The sequence below is a fragment of the Lepidothrix coronata genome, unplaced genomic scaffold, assembly GCF_001604755.1.
Source record: "Lepidothrix coronata isolate B3197 unplaced genomic scaffold, Lepidothrix_coronata-1.0 Scaffold10, whole genome shotgun sequence".
Taxonomy (NCBI): domain Eukaryota; kingdom Metazoa; phylum Chordata; class Aves; order Passeriformes; family Pipridae; genus Lepidothrix; species Lepidothrix coronata.
Genome location: NW_016690190.1, coordinates 2858932 through 2879764, shown reverse-complemented (window position 1 = coordinate 2879764; position 20833 = coordinate 2858932). Strand labels below are relative to the sequence as shown.

The following is a 20833-nucleotide window of genomic DNA, read 5'->3' as shown; positions in this document are numbered from 1 at the left end:
TGTATTTTTCCCCCCTTAACCTCAATTCACTGAATGGGTTTCCTATTTTTTTTTAAATTATTTTGTGTGTGTGTGTGTGTTCAGTGTCACTACTGACAGTAGTAAGGACTCATCATCTCACTTCACAGGAAGGGTAGAAAGCATCTATTTATTGAATCATAAGAAAAGGAACATCTTTGAGAAATTTGCCATTTTTCTATACAAATCATAACTTTCACACTGTTCAGTTGCAATTTTTTTATAATGGAAATGGTATGGAGAAGCAATCAACATCAAATGCAGCTCACAGGAAATAACAGATTCCAAAGGTTTATTTTTCTTTCCTACCCAGTCCAACATCAAACACTCGTTTTCATTTTACTTGCTAAAAAGGGAAAAGAAAAAAATACATAAAATTAATAAAATGCACATGAAAACCAACAGAAATGGATACACTGGAAAATAATATGCATTTGGGTATGTCCAAAAGGTCTCGCTTCTGACAAACAATTCCCTGACTGCTTTGAGAGTGGACTGATACTGTCCTAATAATCTGAAATGAGTAGATGTGCTTTTTGAATGTCAGTGTCTAGATTTCACAAAAAGTTACTTACATAGATTTTATTTAGTTGGTTCATTTTGACCTAGTTTTAAGGAACATATCACCTGGAGCCTTAGCACTAAATATTGCCATGTTAGAAGAGCTTTTACATCATGTATTTAAATTCCTGTGTGGACTGGATGACTGTACTGTGTGAGACCCTTGGATGACATGTTCAACAGTCGTGATTTGTCAATCCCTGAATGGCTACACGACAGAAATGTAACTTCTTAAGTGACCATGAGATAAGAGTCATAAGTTGAATTTAAGATCTAAAAGGTGCTTCTCTGCCTACACAACTAGTTCTACAGATTTTCATTTTTCCGTTCTTTTGACTTTGCCATGTAAAGGCCAGCAGCTGGAGTTTATAACTTATTTGTAACAAGGAGGATAATAAATTAATTGAGTTAGTGCCCCAGGAAAAGAGAGATCCAATTAAGGAACGATTTACACTTGTATTTTTCTCAGCCGCTGCTAGCTGAAGTTATTCCAGCTGTAGCTGAATCAAAGCTTTTATATTTAAAGCAGTTTTAATGAAGTGTTTTCCTTAGTAATTATTGTAAATCCAACCTTATGAAGGTCTAAGTGGCTCTCTGGCCTCTTTGTATGGGTTTGAATTTTACCCAGGAGGGAAGAATAAGTTGGTTTGTCCATTTCTTTATGTAAACTTTGATCCCGCCCCCTCCACCCCACCCCAGTCTCCTAGGAAATATTATACAGATACTTCGAATTACATAAAACCATAAAGCACATGCTTTTCTAAAAGGCAGTCATTTAAGGAAGCAGGCAGCAATTAATTTTTTAACCCTTAAAATCCTAATGTTAATTGTCCCGTGAACTTTGGGGGAACCTTAGAAGATGTGACCCAATGAAGTTAAGAGTGTGTGTTTGTGTGTGTCTGTAATACATGTGTGTTTGTATATGTGGGAGTTTTGAAGTCTGGTTCCAAAGCCCTCATAACCCAGTTTGATCAATCATCTGCCATTAGGCTACTAAAGAATATGGATTATTTAGCCCATGGTGTTGTGGTTTATACGGGTAAGACTGCAGAGTGACACAGAGTGATGTGACCATGCTGCATGCATGTCATGCCGGTATAGATGAACTGACTGGAGTCACAGAAGTGCTCACCACCTCCTCTAATTAAACTAGTGTGATTTGCACATGGGAGGCTGGCTGAATTTAAACTTACCTCCTTAATCTTTGTGCTTAAGTGTTTTGGCTGTTTGCTTTGTAAAGAACACTAACCCTAAGGGCTTAGCTAATGGACTGATGGAGGTGGGGCTGTAGCCCTGAATTTGATGAAGAAATGGCTTTTGTAGTTTAAAGTGTTCTATGCATCTGCTGTCCTCTCTCCTTGCAGCACAGGCAAACCAGAACATGTGCCTACGAAGTAGCAACTTCAAAGTCTGGATTGAAGGTAGGAATGAAGAGAGGCTTGCACGAGCTGAAGCTAACATGCTCACATGTAAACTGAGGTGGCTGAGGCTGGCATTCTGGTTTATTCTTTCACAAGAAATGAGTTTTAGGCAGCTGGAATAACTGCAACAGCATGTTCCTGTGCTTGCCTATCTGGCTTATGAAACCTCAGGAGAGTTCAGTTTGGATTCTGGCTGAATCATCAGCTCCAGTCTCTAAACAGCATTTAGATACACAGGAGCTGCTGGGGTGGTGATACACACCTGCAGGGCCCTGCCCTTGGTCTCGATGGGCAGTGTGACCGCAGAGATCGCACAGACAACACACACAGATGAGAAAAGACACAGGGCCCCAATGAAAGAAGCGTTCATAAGGACCTGCAGGCAAAAGAACATTGAACATGAGCTTGGTGGTATGGGGGGCTGGCACTTAATTAGGAATTAAGAGTGAACAAAAGGTCACAAAGAGCTGAGAGACTCCGCAATAGAAAAATAATGTCTTGTGAATCTTAGGAGCTTTCAGGAAGTAACAGATACTACCAAGACGAACTCCATGATGAGAATTATGCAGAGCTATATCTGTCAGAGACCATCCAAATACTCTGTGTACAGGGTTGGGAGTGGGTGATTGATTACACCCTTTTATTTGGATGAACGTCAGGGGTATCTCTCTATATTTGACAGCAATGATCGCAATGGTTACCAACATTATCAAGCATGATCTTACTTGTGATATAAATGGGGCCACCATAGCTCCAACACGGCACAGTGACCCACTTGTTCCCATCCCCAGCGCTCGCATTGTGGTGGGATAAACCTAAAACAGGCCAGAAAGAAATTGGATTAGTGCAACACCAATCTGTGATATCTGTACCTTTCTTTTTTGTTAATTTTTCTTCAGAGAGACCCGTTGTGTTATCAAGGGCAGCTAGTGGGATAAGAAACGAAAAGAAAGAAAGGCTGCTTTAGGTCTCACTTGAGCCATTACAAATCTCTCTTTTTTTGCCCCAAGTAAAGTTTTAGGGCAAGTCAATCAAAACTGGAGGTGATTCCCCTGCATTTGCTTAGCACCACTACTATCACCTTTCTCCCAGCTACACTGGGCAGCTCACATAAAAGTCACAGAGTTGGGTGCTAAAGGAAGAATTCAGTTAATATTGCCGGGCCCGTATCTGGAAAGCAGGAAGAAAGGACATTGTCTGCAGCATTCAAGACTGCCTATTCATTTTTATCAGCAGCACTTTTGTTTAGAAGGAGGAAAAAGAAAAAACAGATCCCAGTAAGAAAGCTCCAGGATTAGAAGAATATGTTTTGTGTAGTTTATCTCTCATATTTCCCAAACACCTGTGCCAATAAAACACTTTAAGTATGAATTTTGTTTAACTTTTTTAAATCCTCTTAACAGATTTTAGCAAGTATACTCACATGAGCCTTTGTTTAAATACCTTACTGGGCCAAGTGAATGGAGTAAGTTAATTCAATAAGAGTCCAGGCACATGGCTTAAAAGGGAATTTTCAAGTTTGGTTTTGACCATTGATTAATTTGTGAGTAAAATTGTTTTATGATGTGGCTGTTGCAGCAATGCTCTTTACATCAACACCAGTCAAAACTACTAAAATTTTGGTATTTATACAAGCCTGGTGCAAGTTTAGATATTATAGTGCACTATTAAAAGAAATATCAGGCCAACATGGAGAGCTACTTTTGTTTGCTCTTTATCACTTTACTCACTTGAAAGGAAATACGTTTAACTCCATACAATTGTTTTTTTAAAAAAGAAAAACCAAAAAGCCCAACAATGCATACTTAACTTGCAGAACTCATGGCTCCAAAGCTGTATGAAGGACAAGCTCTCTGAAGGATTAAAACTATTTGCAGACAGAACACAGCAATTTCCATTAAGTGAAAAGAATCATATACATAACCTCATATACTACCTCAGTATTACTACATCAGTACCTTTAGTCTGGAAAAGGTTTCTTTTAGTGGTAGCCTATTTTCTAACTGCAGGGATTAGAGAGGGGAAAGATTGTGGGGTTTGAAAGGTGGTGGTACCCAATATCCTCAAAAATAGTGGGTTTTTTTCAGCAGCTGGCTCAGTAGAGCATTCCTCTTCCACCTGCTCCTGTCATCTCCAGCTGGTTTTCTGAATCCTTCTCTGATCTTGCATGTGAAACAGTGTGGCCAGGAAGCCAGAGATACTTAGTTCAAGAAAGGTGACTAGCTAATCAATAAACCAGTAGATAGCATTCCTGGGTATATGCAAATGGTATTTCAAGCAGCATAACAAACTTCAAGGAGGACTCACCTCTGCTGTGTAAATGTAGATGGTGTTGAAGTTTGCTGAAACCAAGGCACGCAGCATGAAGAGAAACCCAACCATGCCTGCACTAGAGAGAAAGCCATGTGGGGCAGAGTTAGCATCACTGAGCAGAAATCAGCAGAGATACAACCTAATATATGCACTGTGCTAAGGCTTTTACCAGCTTAATATAAGGGAAAGCATAAGGAAAAGCTGATTGTTGACAAGTAGTCATCGTCGAGGCATGTTTGACAACAGGCTATTACATGTAAGGTTTCTTTTAAGCCAGTGTTAGAGGCTAGAGAAATGATTTGAACAGGACCTGAGTGGCTCAGCTGGTGCCCTCAGCATTATGGTAAAGCCTTGACTTCCAGCCTGGCCCTCCCTTTTGGTCCTTGTATAGAACTTTTGCAAGAACATATTATGGTCAGGCTCAGCTTTAAGGAAAACTGAAAATACTAACAGCACTGAAGCTCACTGAATGACTGGAAGCTTCCTGACATCGGCTTATTTAGCTTAACAACTATTTGCAGCCTCCACTCCAGCTCCCAAGTATTCCAGCCAGCCTCCAGGACTGGTGTTCCATGGGGAAGGGATGTACACCTGTGGCGAGCAGCCTTCAGGCTACCAGGTGGTTTAGAGGAAACTTCAATGTGAAGCCATCCTGATTTTCAGTAACCATTAAGCTCTGCCCTCTTGAGAGGGATCAATCTTACGCATCCTGACAAATTACAGCACTTGTGGCAGACTTTCTCTTGATGCCTTGAGCTCTCGTCAAGGGCCTGACTCTACAAGTTAGAGCAGACATATGTAACATTTCCAGAAAAGAAAGAAAGGGGGAAAAAAGTGAATGAAAAATATTACTTCTTTTCTAGACTGTGCTAAAAGCAGCTTGTTGTATGCTAAGGTGAAGACATGTGGACTCAGTAATACAAGTGAGCCCCTCTGCACACCACTGCACCACAGCATCTGCTGCCACAGCTTTCCCAGGAAGAGGGGGAACTAGTCAGAGGCTTTTTTCAAGTCTATAAGAATTACTGGCCTGACAGACTGGTGACCTGAGAATACTATAGGTCTCGCCCTCAGCATTGCATGCCCCTCAAGAAGACCCACAGTCTGAGTCAGAGTACCTGGAGGTGCAGATATTAAGGAGAAGAAAGAATAGGGCTGTACATGCCATGGTGATACACAGGCTCAGACGTCTTCCGAGGAGATTGATGCCAAGAATGTTCAGAGGATTTACTGGAGATAAAAAGGAAAACCATAAAACATTAGATCATCTAACTACAATGATTGCCTGTCTTGACAGACTTTATGCAGTGTGCCTCAAAGACACCTGTCTGGATCCCCAGCGCCTACCAAATGTTCTATAAAATGCACAAACCCTATAATTCTTTTCCTGTACCCAAACCCTGTAATTTGCACCCATACTCCTTTTTTTTTCACCCTTCCCCTCAGATGACGGAGCCTGTGCTTCTTTGAAATTGCCCTGCTGTGCTGAGGCAGGGCACCAATGCCTGTCCTGAGCCGTGCAAGGAAGGCACCTGCTGGGTGAGCGGCACAGGCCTGGGTGGTTTTCCTCCCTCTAGCCACAGCCCAGCCAAGCACCAGGTCCTGGAATGCACCCCACTGAGTCCCCCACTGAGCCAGGAGCCCAGCAGGCACCTGAGCACATCACTGGACTGATCCCAGCCTGGATGCCCCTGCAGGACCCAACACCCCATTGCTTTGTTGTTCATCTGCTGAGACATGAACCAGGGAAAACGTGCACCTCTCAGGCATATTGTAACACTAGACCCACACACCACACCAAGTTCTTTCAAGAGTGCCACATGGATGCTTTAGGCCATCCTACCATCCATCCCCCAGTGCTCCCAGGCAGGCTGCACCAGGGAGCAGTTTGGTTTGCTGTAGATTCCCTGGGCACTTAGCTGTCCTTTGCTGTAGTGCTCAGCACAGTATCTGCTCCCAAGGCCACCATCTTGGAAAGTAGGGCACCTATGCAATACATTCAATTATGCCAATCTGACTATTTGCAATCCTTGCTTGTTTATGACTTTCCAAAATCTGCGTATTTGGGAAGCCAGGCTCAGTTCTGTTACGTTAAGAGCAATTTCCCCTGGAGTCTAACCAAGGCTGTTGGTACGTACTAACTGCAAAGGAGGTCTTTACCTCTGTTCCTGGAAGGACCTGTGCTGTCACCAGAAACTGAATTATTCACCTGGGGAGCAATGCCCTCTGTTTCCCCTTTGCCACGGGCTCATGGCCTGTGTCCCAGAAGTTGCCAGCAATGCATGCACAGCTAAAACCTTTGCAGTGAGCTCTGGCTGTCTGCAGTAGGGAACGGGAGGGCAGGGAGGAGAGGAGAGGTTACGTGCGATCTCTCCGGCTGTGCTGATGATCATGGTCTGGTAGGCAGTGGGCCCAAACAAGTGGCAGTGGCAGGGGCTGTGGCTCTCCTCAGAGTCATCGCCAGAGTCCTGCACTGGTGGGGCTGCAGAGCCACAGACGACGTCCCGCTCCAGTAACTCAGCACTGGCCAAGATGACGCCATAATAAGCGAAAGCTATGCCAAGCCTGTGGGGAGAAAAGATAAATAAGGTGCAGCTATGAGCCCACACTGAAGCAAGTTTACTGGCAGGACTTCTGACTCCAATGAGGTTCCAGGCTGGAACAGCCTGTTCCTGAAGGACTGCACCCCGTGGAAGGGACTCACACTGGAGCAGCTCGTGAAGAACTGCAGTCCATGGGAGGACTCACATTGGAGAAATTCATGGAGGACTGTTTCCTGTGGGAGGGACCCTATGCTGGAGCAGGGGAAGAGTGTGAAGAGTCCTGCCCCTGAGGAGCAATGAATAGTAGACACAACATGTGAGGAACTGATCACAGCCTTCATTCCTCATCCCCTGTTCCACTGGAGGGGAGGAGGGAGAGAAAATCAGGAGTGAAATTGAGTCTAGGAAGAAGGGAGAGGTGAGGGAAAAGTGTTTTTAAGATTTCATTTTATTTCTCATTACCCTACTCTAGTTTGATTGGCAATAAATTAAATTAATTTCCCCAAGCTGAATCTGGTTTGCCCATGATGGTAATTGGTGAGCAATCTCTCCCTGACCCATGAGCACTAATTCATATTTTCTCTCCCTTGTCCAGCTGAACATGGGAGAAATAGAGCAGCTTTGGTGGGTACTTGGTATCCAGCCAGGGTCAACCCACCACAGTCATTATGCTTGTCATTTTACTTGCACCTTATTTCTGTTTCTTGCTCTGCAGCAGGTACCTGCTGTGGCCATGCTGAGGAGAGCCTGCCCCTTCAGTCCCTTTCCTAATGCAGGGTTGTAAGTGAAGACATTTCCAAACCACCCCCTCCTGGGGAACCAGGGAATCTCAACATCAGGCCTCAACACTTTCAGCTCCCATGAAGCAAATACCCATGTTATTTTTTAGTCCTTATCCTTTCTACCGAGGGATTTTCAAGAGGAGTTTTCATTAACTGGCTGGAGAGGCTCACATTGCACCCTGGCTGGCTGTCAAGAATACAGAATTGGTGATGGCAGCCTTGCCTTGTCTTTATCAAGTAATTCAGCATACGCATAATCATAAGCAGGCTGAGAAGTAATTTTCACTTTTTTATTCCCCCCAGCATTTTCAGAAACAAGCAGCAGAATTTGGGCTGCCTGGGGAGGCAGGAGATGCTTGGGGCAGGGAGGGATGGGAATGCAAATCCAAGAACATGCCAGAAACTCCTGAGAGGACTAGGAGAGAAAGGAAGATTAAAAAACAAAATGATATTTCATAACACTCATAACAAGTCAAGAAGAAAAAAAGCATAAAAAATTCAAGGCCTGGCTAGCAACATTTTGGGTCAATGTGTTCCCACAGACCTATTATTTATACATTTCCATTCCAGACAGCAAAGTCAATGAAACATGTATTACCCTCGCATACAGCTACTGGGAACATTGCATATGAAACCCATTTCTTCAATCTTAATTTTCCCCAGTGAGTGGAACTGGCACTGGTTAATGTGTTTCTGTCGGAGCCCTGTTTCACTGGGACTTTGCCTGGCCTGCAAAGGTGGTATGTTTGTCTTCCTCTTGGGAAGAACAAGTTTACACCAAGAAGGGAAGCGGAGTTGTGGGAACATGGCTGGTGCATGCTGCAGGCAGGCGTGGGCTTTCTCCTGTGGCTCTCACCTGGTTCCCAATCAACCTTCCATGAGCTGCCCTGTCCTGAGAAACGACTCATGGCACCCTACACCACCCTGGATGTCCAGCCCTTTTCTGCCTCTCTTAACACCAACAAGTCAGGGTATCTGAGGAATGGTCTGAGGTCAGGGCAAACCTGTGGTGATCCATGTCTACATACTCCCCTCCAGCTGCCAAGGATCTGCAGTCACCATGTGAGGCAGAGTTGTGCCTTGTAATGGCAGAGTCAACAGGAGACTTCTACTCCCTGCACACTTTCAACTGAGAGAATGAGACGATAAACAAGAGAAGAAAAAATTACCATATGATCCATATCTGCAAAGTGGTTCTGAGGTATTTGGGGTGGATGAGGTCCTTGAATCTTCCTCCCCTTTCCTGCAAACCATATGTTAGCAATAGAAATTATAAAAAGGGCATCTTTTATACAGGGGCAAATGTTCCGTGGCAGCAGCTGGCACCTCAGGCCTCCCTGCCCTTGCCCCAGGCTGCTGGTGGCACAGACTGACAGATGGTGCAACACAGCACCCCATCAAACCTGCAAAGAGGAAAGCCCTGCTTCCTAAAGGATGCTCACAGGAGGATGCACTGCAAAGGATGGAAGGGGGGAGAAAGAACATCCTGAGCACTCCCAGCAGGTCTCACAGATCCCAGCAGTCTGGCCCCAGTGTGACCATGATGGAGCCAGAGGGGGCCTTGGTTGCTTCTTATGGGGCCAGCACTGCTGGGGCTGCTGTCAGCTCCCATTGCCCCACGTGCTGCTCTGCTTGTGAAGCAAGTTTTTGGCCTGAAATGCCAGTGAGCACAGACACAGGCAGGCACTTGGGGGACCCTGCCTGCCCTGCTGCTCCCCAGGAGCCAGCAGCTGCCCCAGCATCCCACCACCGAGGGGAGAGGAGTTCACAGCAGTGGTTTGGTTTGCCTTTATTTTTATTTTCCTCCTCATTGGTTAAGCTTGAGAGGGTGCACAACCAACAAAAACGCTTCCCACAGCCAATGTGGGTCCATTACATAAATTCAATTAAACTACAGGGAAGCTTTAATCCTAATTAATTCCACTACAATAGCACCATCTTGCATGAGTTGCTAAGGACAATGTTTGGTGCCTGTGGGATTGAATAAGCAGCAAAGAGGTCCAGGAAAGGGACTTAAAAGAGCTGGATACTAATTTTGAGGCCCTTGACAATAGATTTGTCTAATCTTCCTCTCTTGGGGAACCAAAGGAGCCACCTGACTAAGTCCTCCCACCTACCAGACAGCAGAGCCCAGACTAGGGGGTAAGGAGGAGAAGCCTGGGAGGAGCCTGGCCCCAGCTCCTCTCCTGCCTGCCCTGAAACACCCACACACACTTGTGGGCATTTCAGTCCAGCAGTGATCAACTCGTGAGCTGCTCAGCTGCTTACAGGCGCAGATGGTGGTAGCTGTGAAATGGTCTCTCCTGCTTTGATCCTCTTCTGCTGGTCAGTGGCTCCACACTCAGGGAACCTGAGGTGCTGGGACACAGTGGACAAGCCAGGCCAGGGGCTGGGAGAAGCCTCTGGCAGCACTGAGTTGACCTCATGGCAGGGATCCTTTCAGCCTGCCTGGTCACAGCCCTGAGAGGGACCCCAACGGGCAGTTCCAAGGTCTCATGGCACAGGGAACACCCCTGTGGGACGGATGGGCAATAAGGAAGAATGTGCTTTGCCAGGAGCCCTTTTCATGGTAAAGGAAATGAATCTTTTCTTAGCACAATATTTTTTTGAGCAAACACAAACTGAGGAGAAAAAAAGCAGAAAACTCCCTTCCATTTTGAGGGCCAAGATTCCAATCTCTCCAAAAGAAAAGCCCAGGATGGATGGGCTGGGCAGCAATGCAGCCTCAACTTACCTTGGCAGGCTCTCTCAGCAACCCCTCTGGCATCGCCGCCCCATTCATCCTGGCTATCCTCTGCAGCGTGGCCAGGGCAGCCCCCATGTTTCCCATGGACACGTTGTACCGTGCCGATTCCGGGATGAACTGAAAGCAGAGTGGTGTCAGAAAGCCTTTCTGCACCCCTCTTGTCCCACTCAGCTTCCTGTCACGCCCAGGGGCCTGGTCAGGTTAGCAGGGGCACTCCATGAGTCAAAGCAGCCTTTTGCCTGTCCTCCTGCCCAGCCATGCCCTGGGGTACCCCTCCAGGTCCCCACATCCCTTGCTTGGGGGGCTCACCCTGCCCAACAAACCTGTTTCTTGGTCCAGCTCCCAGGATTCTGCCACTGAGCCATCTGTGTCTAGCACTTACGAAAGGTGAGAGCCAAAGATACAGGCTTAACAAAACCAATCCTGAATTAATTGACATTCTAAAATGAGATGAGGCACATGTGACTTACTTAAGCAAAAGTCCTGGAAGATACCACAAGGCCATTTTAATAAAAAGAAAAGCATAACTGAAATTTAGGAACTAACTCACTCCTCCCTAGCATTTACAATGTTCACCCACACTCAGTGCTCTTTCCAAAATAAAATACTTTTAAATTATAAGCAATTACATCTGTATCACTGAAATATGAATTAAAGACTCATTTTTTTAGAGGTATGTACACTGACTCCGTCTTTTTTTTTCTTCTGGACTAAGAACTTTTGCTGTCCATTTTTTTTTTCTGGCAAAAATAATCAAGGAAACCAAACATCAGAGTTATAGAAGTGGATGCTCACAATGACCTGGCATTTGCCTGCCCAGGTGGCACCCCAGGTGGACTTGTGCATTCATTCAGCTGCAGGAAGGGCTTTTACATCTGCGTGGCTTCTGCCAGCCACAGCTCAGGACTGCAGTGCCTGTGGACACTGTAAATAGGGATTTTCCACATCTCCCCCACAAATAAGATGGTTCTTATGTCTGAGCCTGATATTTCTGAAGGAGAAGTAAACCTGGGGAAGCTGTGGTCAACCTTCACATGTTCTGTGAACGCTTTACTGAGGCTGCTTTCCTCAGCTGTAGAAAATGTAAAGACTGAAGAGGGTGTACTGTGGCCACACTAGACTGAGGATATTAGTTGTGATTTTTTGCATACCCTGCCTAGCCTGTCTTCTTCTCAGTGCCTGGCCCATCACCCCAATCCCTGGGTACTGCTGGCATCCTGGACACTGAAACCTGGGGTGCTGAAGGGCTACAGAGGAGCAACAAGCCAAGACATCACTGGCAAGGTGACATCTCCCCAGCAGCTGGTCTGCAGCTCCACCAAGCCATCAGGACCTTACCAGGCTCCTGGGTGAGAGGGCTGAAATGGTGAAAGGAGGACTAAAGGATAGTCCCAGCCTTACAGGGGGTGGAGAGCAGTGCCTCTTGGCACCTGGGGAGACATCAGGTCAGTGGCAGTGCAGTGGGGAGTGGAGATCTTCCTACCTTGAACAGCAGGATGAGAAGGATGCCGGGAATGGAAGCAATTCTGATCAACCACCGCCAGCCGATGGTTGGGTTCACCACTGATGCCAGGCCAATGATCAACAAAGATCCTGCCAACCAAAACACCTTTTCAAGGGAAAGAAAGGAGTTAAAACATGACACGTGGCAATGATTTGTTTATTTTCTTCCCTTCTGGTCTGATCCTATGGGTAGGTGGGGAACTCTGCTAGGGAATGCTGAGGTTCAACTGAGCCATCCCGTGGCTGTCTGAGAAGCTGGCCTTAGGTGGCAGGAAAGAGGAAAAGACAAGGATTTGGGGAGGAACAGCTGAAGATAGTCTTAATTAGCTGCAGATGAAAACAGACAACTTGCTGTGGATACCATTGTACTTAAAGCCACTTCTTTTGTCCTTCCAGTCACTTCTCTGCTAATGCTGATGCTCATGAATTTTCCTCTTGTCTAAATCTCTGCAGGGAAGCAGCAGACTTACAAGCTCAGAAGGCAAAACCAGGCCAGATTTCCACTGCTGAAAGTTGGTGGCTCTCCAGTACACTCAATGCCAAGTTATACCAACAGAGAATCTGGCCTCCAATCTGCATGTACATTCCTCTCTGTAGTTCACTTGTTGCCACTAGGAGACATCCCTTTCCAGGGGGCCACCCAAAGGAGCTCAGCCAACACAAATTACACAAAAATACATAAAAGCTACAGCAAGTTCATGAATAATCTGTGTGCAGAAATAACAAATTTCTAGGGAGAAATACAAGATTGTTCTTTTATAAACTCTTCTGTTTCTGATGACACTTTTGTAATGATGACCTGGGATCAAAGAGACTGTAGTGAAAAGCAAATTATCCCTGCCACCAAACACATTTGGTTCAACAGTCAGATAAATCTGTGGGCTCAATGGGGTCTCCACTGATCATTTGCACATGCAGCAAGTGCCCATTGCAGAAGCCTTCAGTAAACAATAACCCCAGTTACTCTTGCTGTGGTCTTTGCCCAGCACGTGGGCACAACCCTCACAGCATGTCTCAGGCCAAATTTGTGACTATCTATGCTAGCCCTGTCCTGTGCAAAGCCCCTTGCCATCCCTGAGCAGGGACAGGGAGAGGCACAGACTCCCTTATCTGGGAATCACTGCATAAATAATTTGTTATGACTGGGGATACAAAGAGAGGGGAGGATGAACCTCAGCATGGAGGGGACTGGGAATGCCACTAGCTCCAGTGCCTGCTGGTCCATCAGCACTGGTCCCACCGTAGCAGGTAACCCCGTTATCAATAGGACAATCATGAGACTGGTTGGTGTCAGCCAGCATTCAAAGTTCCCATATAATGCTTGGAGCATCAAATTATTCGAGAAGATATTGCCTCTCTTCTTGCCTCTCTTCTGCAGGCAGCTGCCTGTGTATGTCTTTAGTAACACAGATGTCACATTCCAGGATGCAGGAGGCAGCAGACACTCATTCAGACTCAGACAGGTGTGAATAATCTGGGAGAAACGCTGATGCGCTGGAGATCTGGCTTCCCAACATCAGTGAGACAAATCTCCTGGGACTCACAGCTAGAAAAAATAGTAACAGGCTCACTCTTCTTACCTGAGATAAGGGCAACATGTATCCTCGGTATTTGGTGGGCAAAAATTCCGTTTTTATGATAAGCCTAGCAAAAAAAAGGAAAAAAATGCAGAAATATAGCAACACTGAGAATTTCCATACAAGTCAAGTAACAGTTTAGCTCAACTCAGCCAGTGCTGGACATTGATGCCTACAGACAGAGTACCATCCCCCTTCCACCACTGAGCACCCAGAGACAAGGAATCCCTGCTCATTATGCCTTCCACTCAGGCAGGCACCGAATTACATGCAAAGGAAACACAAGGCATGAATCCTTTCTAGCCCACGCTTGTGGGGTACAAGCAGGTAAACGCTGCACTCTGTACATTAGGAAACCTACAAGAAGGTCCTGTGGGCTGATCTAAGTGCCAGCATAGGCATAGAGTATGTTCATAGAATCAAACAGTTTTAGTGAATTTTATTTTCATTAAATAAAGACAACACTGTTCCACTTTTTAAACGATTCAGTAGCCCTTGGTGCAGAGGGATCCTGGCACTGGCACCTCTCAGGCTCACAGGTGTGAATTGTGCTTCCTTGGCTGGACAGAGAGAGAGGTCGGGAAAGACCCACATTGGCTCCTTCTGTCTCAGCTGGTGAAGTGTTTCATAAAATGTGCAATTTCCCTCCATCCTCATGAGGCTCAGCAGCAGCCTCCACGGCCAGGGAATGGGGACCTTCCTGTGAAGGAGGCAGTGCCAGGAGGTCAGCAGATGCATGACGCAGGCACAGGATGCCTTCTCGTTACAACAGCAGATCTTTCCCCCATTATCCTTCCTCTACTTCAGCAAAGGGTGCTCAGACCAACATGACCAGTTCTGGGCTTTCCTGTGTGGGAAGCAACCAGGCTTTGAGGAACCATAGAAGATGCTGAAATGTTGCTTTTGTTTCCCTGAGAGAGACAAAATAGTTTTTTAACCAGGCTCCTAGTGAAGTGGTTGTTAATATTGTGAATTTCTCCTCTCCCTGCCACATCCCCCTTTCTGCCCCAACAGGACAAAAAGTTTCACTTAAGTTGGAACGTTTTACATCATTCTAAAAGAATTTGCTACTTAAGCAGAATTGTTGTGACTTTTTTTTTTTTACAAGGAAGCAGCCTTCACTCTTCTGTTACCTGTCTAATTGTTTTTATATGTGCTTAATAATCCCTCTGTCACCAATTTAACATAAACCAGTTGCCCCTTCTGTCCCAGGCCTCAGGAGTCCCTGGGAACTGCAAATTAGTTTGATTAACTAGGATTTAGTGAAATTACAGAACAGCATTTTGGTGATATGGGAATTTTCTCCCCTTTCCCCTTCCAGCCCCCCTGAAGGCCCCTGCTCCACCATTGCCTTCAGGTCACAGCTCAGCCACAGCTCACTGGGCTCAGTGCATGGAGACCCAGCACTCCACCAGGGTCAGCCAAGATGAGCTGGAGGGTCTGTCTTGCTGTAAACCCAGGAACTCAGCCCCTCAGGGCCCGTCAGTGCCTCTGTTAAGTTCCCTGGGAAGGTGAGCTTGCCGCTGCCCGTGCCACAAGGCACGGGGCACAGCCTTACCCTTGCGCGTGACCCGACACACCACCTCCTACCATGGCCCGCAGGAACACAAACCAGATGTAGGATGGGGCAAACGAGGTCAGCAGGGAGAAATAGGCTGCCCAGAGGAATGAGAGCAGCAGAATCTGCAAAAGGGGAAAAATCAGGGTCATCAAACCACAGGCTCAGCCAGGCGCGTGGCTCCTGTGGAGCTCAGGAAAAGGTGGTGCAGCCCCCAGCACTCACTCACCTTCCAGCGGCCATACCTGTCAGCCAGGAGCCCGAGCACTATGCTGAAGACCATGTAGCCAAAAAACACCATCTAAGGGGAATTGAAACACAGCTGTGGAGGGCCCACTCCCAGGAGCACTGGGAAGCTCTACTCTCTGAACTGTGGGTGAGCTGCATGCTCCCAGGGCAGCAGGATGAACTGCAGTGCCCAGACCCATGAATAAGGCAGCTGTCAGGGGATGACCTCCTTTGTGTGGGCACTCACTCCTTCAATCCTCGAAGCTGGGGGATGGATGGCAAGGGTATCAAAATAAGAACATGGAAGTGGGGACTTGCTTTGGCATTACAGCTCTGTGAATGGACATCTGCTCTTGTCAGCTTGATTTCTGGTTTTCTACAGTTGTGGTACTGTTCTTATTCCTGAACAGAGGCCCTAGGAATTTATTTGGCCCACTGGGAAGTGTACTTTACAAAGCCCCTGACAGTGACCACATGGTGGATAACCTGTCTGGGGGGAACACAAGTCACTCACCGTTGTGACTAAAGCCACCTGCCAGTCTTGAAGCTGCCACTCACATCGGATGAGAGGGGACACAACAGCTATGAGCATGATCTCCATGGCTTCAGCCACCTTTGGAAACAAGTGTACCTGTTAGCAAGAAGGGAAACCAGAAAGAGCCCACAGGGGAAAGTCTCTCAGTCCTACAAGCCTGCACCTTGGCAGTCCCACATTGTCAAAAGAGTCCTGTGAAGCCATGGTGCCTCCACAGTGGTCTGAGCCCTGTGCCTGATCTGGAAGACACAAGCACTTGGCAACAGGGAGAGGAGGGGAGAAAAGTGTATCTAGAAAGCAGGTATCTAGGGACACCCTGTATCTAGGAAGTTTGGAAAGAGTCAGTCCTTGGCAGAGGAGACTCTTATCCTGCTGTGCTAGTGGAAGACCTTCAACTACCTCTGGAAATGAATCTGCTTAGTTAGGCAGCTGACTGTGAATTCAGGAATCTAACATAGAGATGAACTCTTAAAACTGCTTTTGATTAAAAAATTCATAGGTCCATTGGCTGTTTGCCCCAGCAGCTGGCTTCAGTTAGGAGTGAGGCTATTGTTTACACATAGTTACAGACTTCTACGCCTCAGCTGCAGTGATTGTCTTGAATATACCCTCATTACATCTTTACCCCAGCCTGGCCTCAGGCTTTTGCCAAAGTTCTCAAACCAGATACACCGTTCACCCGAGACCATGAAAGTTAGGAAATTTTTCAGGTAGCCAAGGGTGAGAAGATGGCAGCCCTCCTGTGCTGTGTTGCTCAGCGTTTGGGTACCATGGAGATGACATGGAAAATGCAAATGTGAGGCTGAACCTAGCCCTCAGGCACTACTGAAGACATGCCCTGACAGTGCCTCAGGGCAGGAGCCAAGCCACGGTGCTCTGGGCCATCCTGCTCAGCTTTGCCCTGAGATAGGTGTGGTATCCATGTGGCCAATATCTACTTTGGCCAAAGATGACAATAGCAGAAATCCTGCTTGAGAAGGTATGTGTGGGGGAAAAAATGGGCTACAATATGTGCTCCCAGTGTTTATGGTTATTACTGCACAATAATAAGAGAAATAAGAACATTTTTTTCAGGCCAGTGCAGATGGCTGCAAATACCTACCACAGTGCTGCCCATGATGAAGAAGAGCATGATGTGGAACCTCCCAAACCCAATGGTTTCCACAGCTTCTTCCACTGTAAATGTCTTCTGCCCTGAACACCAAAGGGAAATAGAGAAACAAAAACTGTCAGCAGTCAAATTGTACCTCCTCTTCATGAAATGTCAATGTTTTTCATGCTCCTGTAGCAATGAACCAGGAAAAAGACTGGAAACATCTACCAGTTGTGTGTTCACTGACCAGCTCCTGGGCGTTCTGGTGACCAGGCATGGCAAGGGGTTGCTAAAACAGCAGCCAGTGGTAATGGAGGAAGGACAGCCTTGCACTGAGTTACCCCACCTGCTTCAGAAACCTATGGCTTGGACTGCATCTGGGCAATGCTCTACTGCCTTCCCCTGCCCAAACTGCTGTGACACTCAGTCCCTCTGCACTCCTGGGATACAGTCCTTCTCCCAGCAGGAGTGGTGTGAGTTGAGGGTTGCCCCAGGCCCAATTCCTGCAAGATGAGCACAGCTCTGAGCTCTGGGCTGTTTCATGCCCTAAGCCTTTATTCCCGACTTCTTCCCCACCCTCTGCACTTAACCCATCTAATGGTCAAAAGAAGCATCTCAAGATCAGGGCTGGGTCACCCTTCTAAACAGACTTTGCAGAAAGATTTCACTATATGAATACTTTCAAACCCTTACTTAGGTAAAGTCAGAGCTGCATAAATTTTTCTGTCAGGCCATATATTTCCAAAAAAATAATCTCAAGCTCATCAAGACTACCTCTGAAATGAAACAGAACTAACTGCAGAATTTCAGAAGAAATTCGGGTTTTTTTGCAAATGCAGGCCCTTTTAAATGCTTTTCAACATTTTTTCCACTTTAAAATACTTCTGAAATAGAATAAAATTAAAAAAAAATAATATCCAAAATAAATGAGTCATCAAATCACCAATATAATAAAATGTTTACATAAAGCAGAGGCTTGAGAAAAGCCAAACTAGCCAGCTCTTCCCACTGCTGTAGGTAGCAGTCACCAGCCTGGTAGCTGTGATAGGAGAGGAGAGTTATGATGCTGCTGTTTGTGGCTCCAGTTACAGATTTAGGTAGCTGGAGTAGCAGGACTGAGGACTCCCCCCCTACCCCAGCTAAATGAGGACCCAGATTTCTAGTCCTGCCAATACAAACCCACCTTTTGGTGATTCTTTTCTCTCTGTGTGGATTTCCTCCAAGCCAATAGCATTTTCTGCCTCTTCTGGTGCAGTGGCCATCTCAGCTCCTGCTGGGATCCACCGTCAGACAAGGCTAGGATTTAACTGTGAAACCTCTGGACAGTCACAAGACAGCAAGGCAGTTTCTTGTGCTGGAGTGGAAACATTCAGATATGGTCAAACATAGTTTGTTTCATGCAGCTACTGGGAGATATCCCTTCCCATCATGGTTTTGGTGAAGAACAGATAGAAACTTCACAAGGTAAGTTAGTTGAACTGACAGAGATCAGTCATCACACTGCACTGGCTGTTTTTATGGAAAGTTCAGGGACTGCCTTAGGGAAGACTAGAGACCTGCTAACACAAGAGAGCATGTGATGACTTTCCTAGCCCAGAGGTCAATGAAATACAGAGCCAGTCTAAAAGATGCTGCATCTCCAAGAGCCAAGACATGATATGACTAGTAGGGGGTTGTCCCTGTTGGAGGCTCCCCTATGGGTGCTGGGCTTGAGAGGGCAGTAGAGGTGCTGCACCCTGTAATTGCTCAGCCTGATGGGAGCCCCCAGTGGGGCACAGCCAAGTGACCCATCCAACTTCCTAACCCCGGCTGCTTGAAGATGGCATGGCTAGCCCAAACTCCTCCTCACCCAGCCTGCACCTTGCCAGCACACAACTTCCTGCTGCAAACTTGATCTTGCGCCTCACCCCCTGCTGCGCTAATCCCCATCCTCTCAGGGTATCAAGAAACACAGCCATGGATTGTGACAGGGAGAACCTGGCTGCTTCTGCTGGTGTTTCTGGTTCCCAGTGCTAGATCCCTTGGCCTCATCACTGTTGCTTTTCCTCATTAGAAAAGCTCACTTTAATCCCAGGGCAGGGATTAAGCACACTGACGGCTTAAACCCACAAGCTTTTCTGCCGAGTGCATGCTCAGACACTGGGGGGGAGGGGGCTCAACACATCTTCAGTTTGATGACACCTTCTGCTTTGATTACCTCCCTGTAGAGGTGCTGGGCTTGGCCCAGGCAGAACTCACAGCAAACCAGCACTGGGGTGGCTGCAGTAGGGGGAGAGCTGGAGGGAATTAAAGGCCGAGAGCATCTAATGAAAGGTACAAAACCCCAGCCGAGGTGGAAGGCAGCACAAACATGGGAAGCATGGAGTTACAGTACTCACAGGCTGGATACCTTGAAAGCATTATACCCAGGTGCAGTCACAAGGAGGTCATTAAGGGCTAATGGCAGATTAGTCAGTTGGATCACATACACTGACCTTGCTGTTATAGATCATTACAGTCCAGCATGCAAGAGGATGTGTAGGATATTGCTTACACATGTCTCACAGTGTCCTCAGAGGCAGCAATAGCTGGCAGCAGCACACAGTGCCACCAGCTGACCATAATGGCCAACAGCTAGGGACCATTTCCAAGTGCAACTGGCTCAACAGAAATCAAAAAAGGTGCTTGGAAGATCATACAAGAAGAGGTAAAGATTTACTGTGTGGCTGAATCGCAAAAGGCTTTGCAATAACAAAATCTGGGCACCAGTTTTTCTCCTTTTCTGTTCCTTTATGACTAAGGACCTGCAGACACATTCTAAGCTGCCACATCACACCTCTGGTAAACAGCTACTCTCTTCCAAAAGCCTGTGACAGGCACGCCAAGGGTGTTGGCAGAAAAAGGATCAAGCCCTGGGCCTTTGTCCACTCATCTTGCTGCTGGGATGTTCTGCTAATTTTTGCTGAGGGGTGTTGGAACATTTCCTTGGCACTTACCTACTCTGGGCCATATGCCCTCCTTCTGGGAAGTGCCACAACTCTTCCAGACAAAGGGAGGGAACCCCAATCCTTGATGCTGCTGTGCAGAACTACCAGTGAGGGCCAGGTGTTCANGCAGTGCCACCTCCAATACCTGACAGTAGACAGACACCCTCAGAGGTATCAGGATGTTGGATAGCACCTAATGGGAGAACCACACTACTCAAATAACAGCAGGTAAGCAGGTGGGATACATTCTCTAGCATCTCAAATAACACTAGAAATCTTTGCAGGCACAGTAAACCTCCTAACAATTCCTACCAAACCCAGGATTTCATGCCAAACCTTTGCAGCCCTGTTTGCCTTAATGGAACAGCTAGTGTCTATCATGCATCTTCAGGGAGTCACAAATTTTCCACTATTTGTAATTCCCAATTCCTAAATGCCAGTTACATGAGCCAGGAGAACAGCAGTGACAAAGCTGCTGCTGGCAGGGAAAATAACAATCCTCCATCTGAAGGGAGCAACCAAGAGTGCAGTGAAACTGCTGCTGGGACCCATGGAACGATGACATGAGCCCACACCAGAGGGCTGTGAGGCATGAAGGCCACACAATGTGCACTTCTGCATGTGACACCAGCTGGGAACTTTGTCAGTAAAGTCAGAGACCACCTTCTTGTGAGAATTCCCCTCACAGGTGAATGATCAGACACCCCCCACTATTAAGCAAGACTTGATTAAATATTTATTTATTTACTTAGTGAGGTTTTCTTACCTCTGCGGTGTCTCAGGCACAGAGGAGCAGACCCTTCCTTCTGTATGACTGTATCTCTTCTGCTATTTACTTTTTACAGTGTTGGTGGTGCTGTTTTGGGATCCAGCTCCCAGGAGTCAGGTTTCCTCCTTGCTGGGCACAGGCACGTCCCTCTCCACCTGCCTCCACCCCCAGAAATAGGTGCTGCAGGCAGAGTGCCCAAGTGCTGATCTGTGCTTTTCCC

At 46.7% G+C, this 20833-nt stretch overlaps 1 protein-coding gene across 7 annotated transcripts; it reads right to left on the bottom strand.

Annotated features, from left to right (window-relative positions):
- Positions 1 to 139: 139 nt before the first annotated feature.
- SVOPL (SVOP like) lies at positions 140 to 19968 on the bottom strand. 7 transcript variants are annotated; one of them, XM_017804856.1, is made up of 16 exons: positions 19854 to 19968; positions 18062 to 18232; positions 16888 to 16979; positions 15765 to 15881; positions 15252 to 15323; positions 15023 to 15147; positions 13468 to 13531; positions 11868 to 11993; positions 10373 to 10501; positions 8808 to 8881; positions 6523 to 6878; positions 5432 to 5543; positions 4308 to 4389; positions 2726 to 2815; positions 2263 to 2376; positions 140 to 364 (listed from the first exon to the last, which is right to left on the bottom strand). In XM_017804856.1, the coding sequence occupies exons 2-16, from the start codon at positions 18138 to 18140 to the stop codon at positions 353 to 355; spliced, it is 1644 nt and encodes a 547-aa protein (XP_017660345.1). In that variant the 5' UTR covers positions 18141 to 18232; positions 19854 to 19968; the 3' UTR covers positions 140 to 352. The 7 variants fall into 7 exon arrangements, with proteins under 7 accessions (XP_017660345.1, XP_017660348.1, XP_017660347.1 ...); XM_017804859.1 differs by having other exon boundaries at positions 6676 to 6878; XM_017804858.1 differs by having other exon boundaries at positions 15765 to 15863.
- Between the last annotated feature and the right edge of the window lie 865 nt (positions 19969 to 20833).

Excerpts from the sequence above, each read along its gene's own strand:
- SVOPL (XM_017804856.1), bottom strand. The coding sequence starts at position 18,140 with ATGGCCACTGCACCAGAAGAGGCAGAAAATGCTATTGGCTTGGAGGAA. Across the intron at positions 16,980-18,061 it reads GAGAAAAGAATCACCAAAAG|GGCAGAAGACATTTACAGTG; the intron begins GTGGGTTTGTAT and ends TTTGGTGTTCAG. Across the intron at positions 15,882-16,887 it reads TCATCATGGGCAGCACTGTG|GTACACTTGTTTCCAAAGGT; the intron begins GTAGGTATTTGC and ends TCTTGCTAACAG.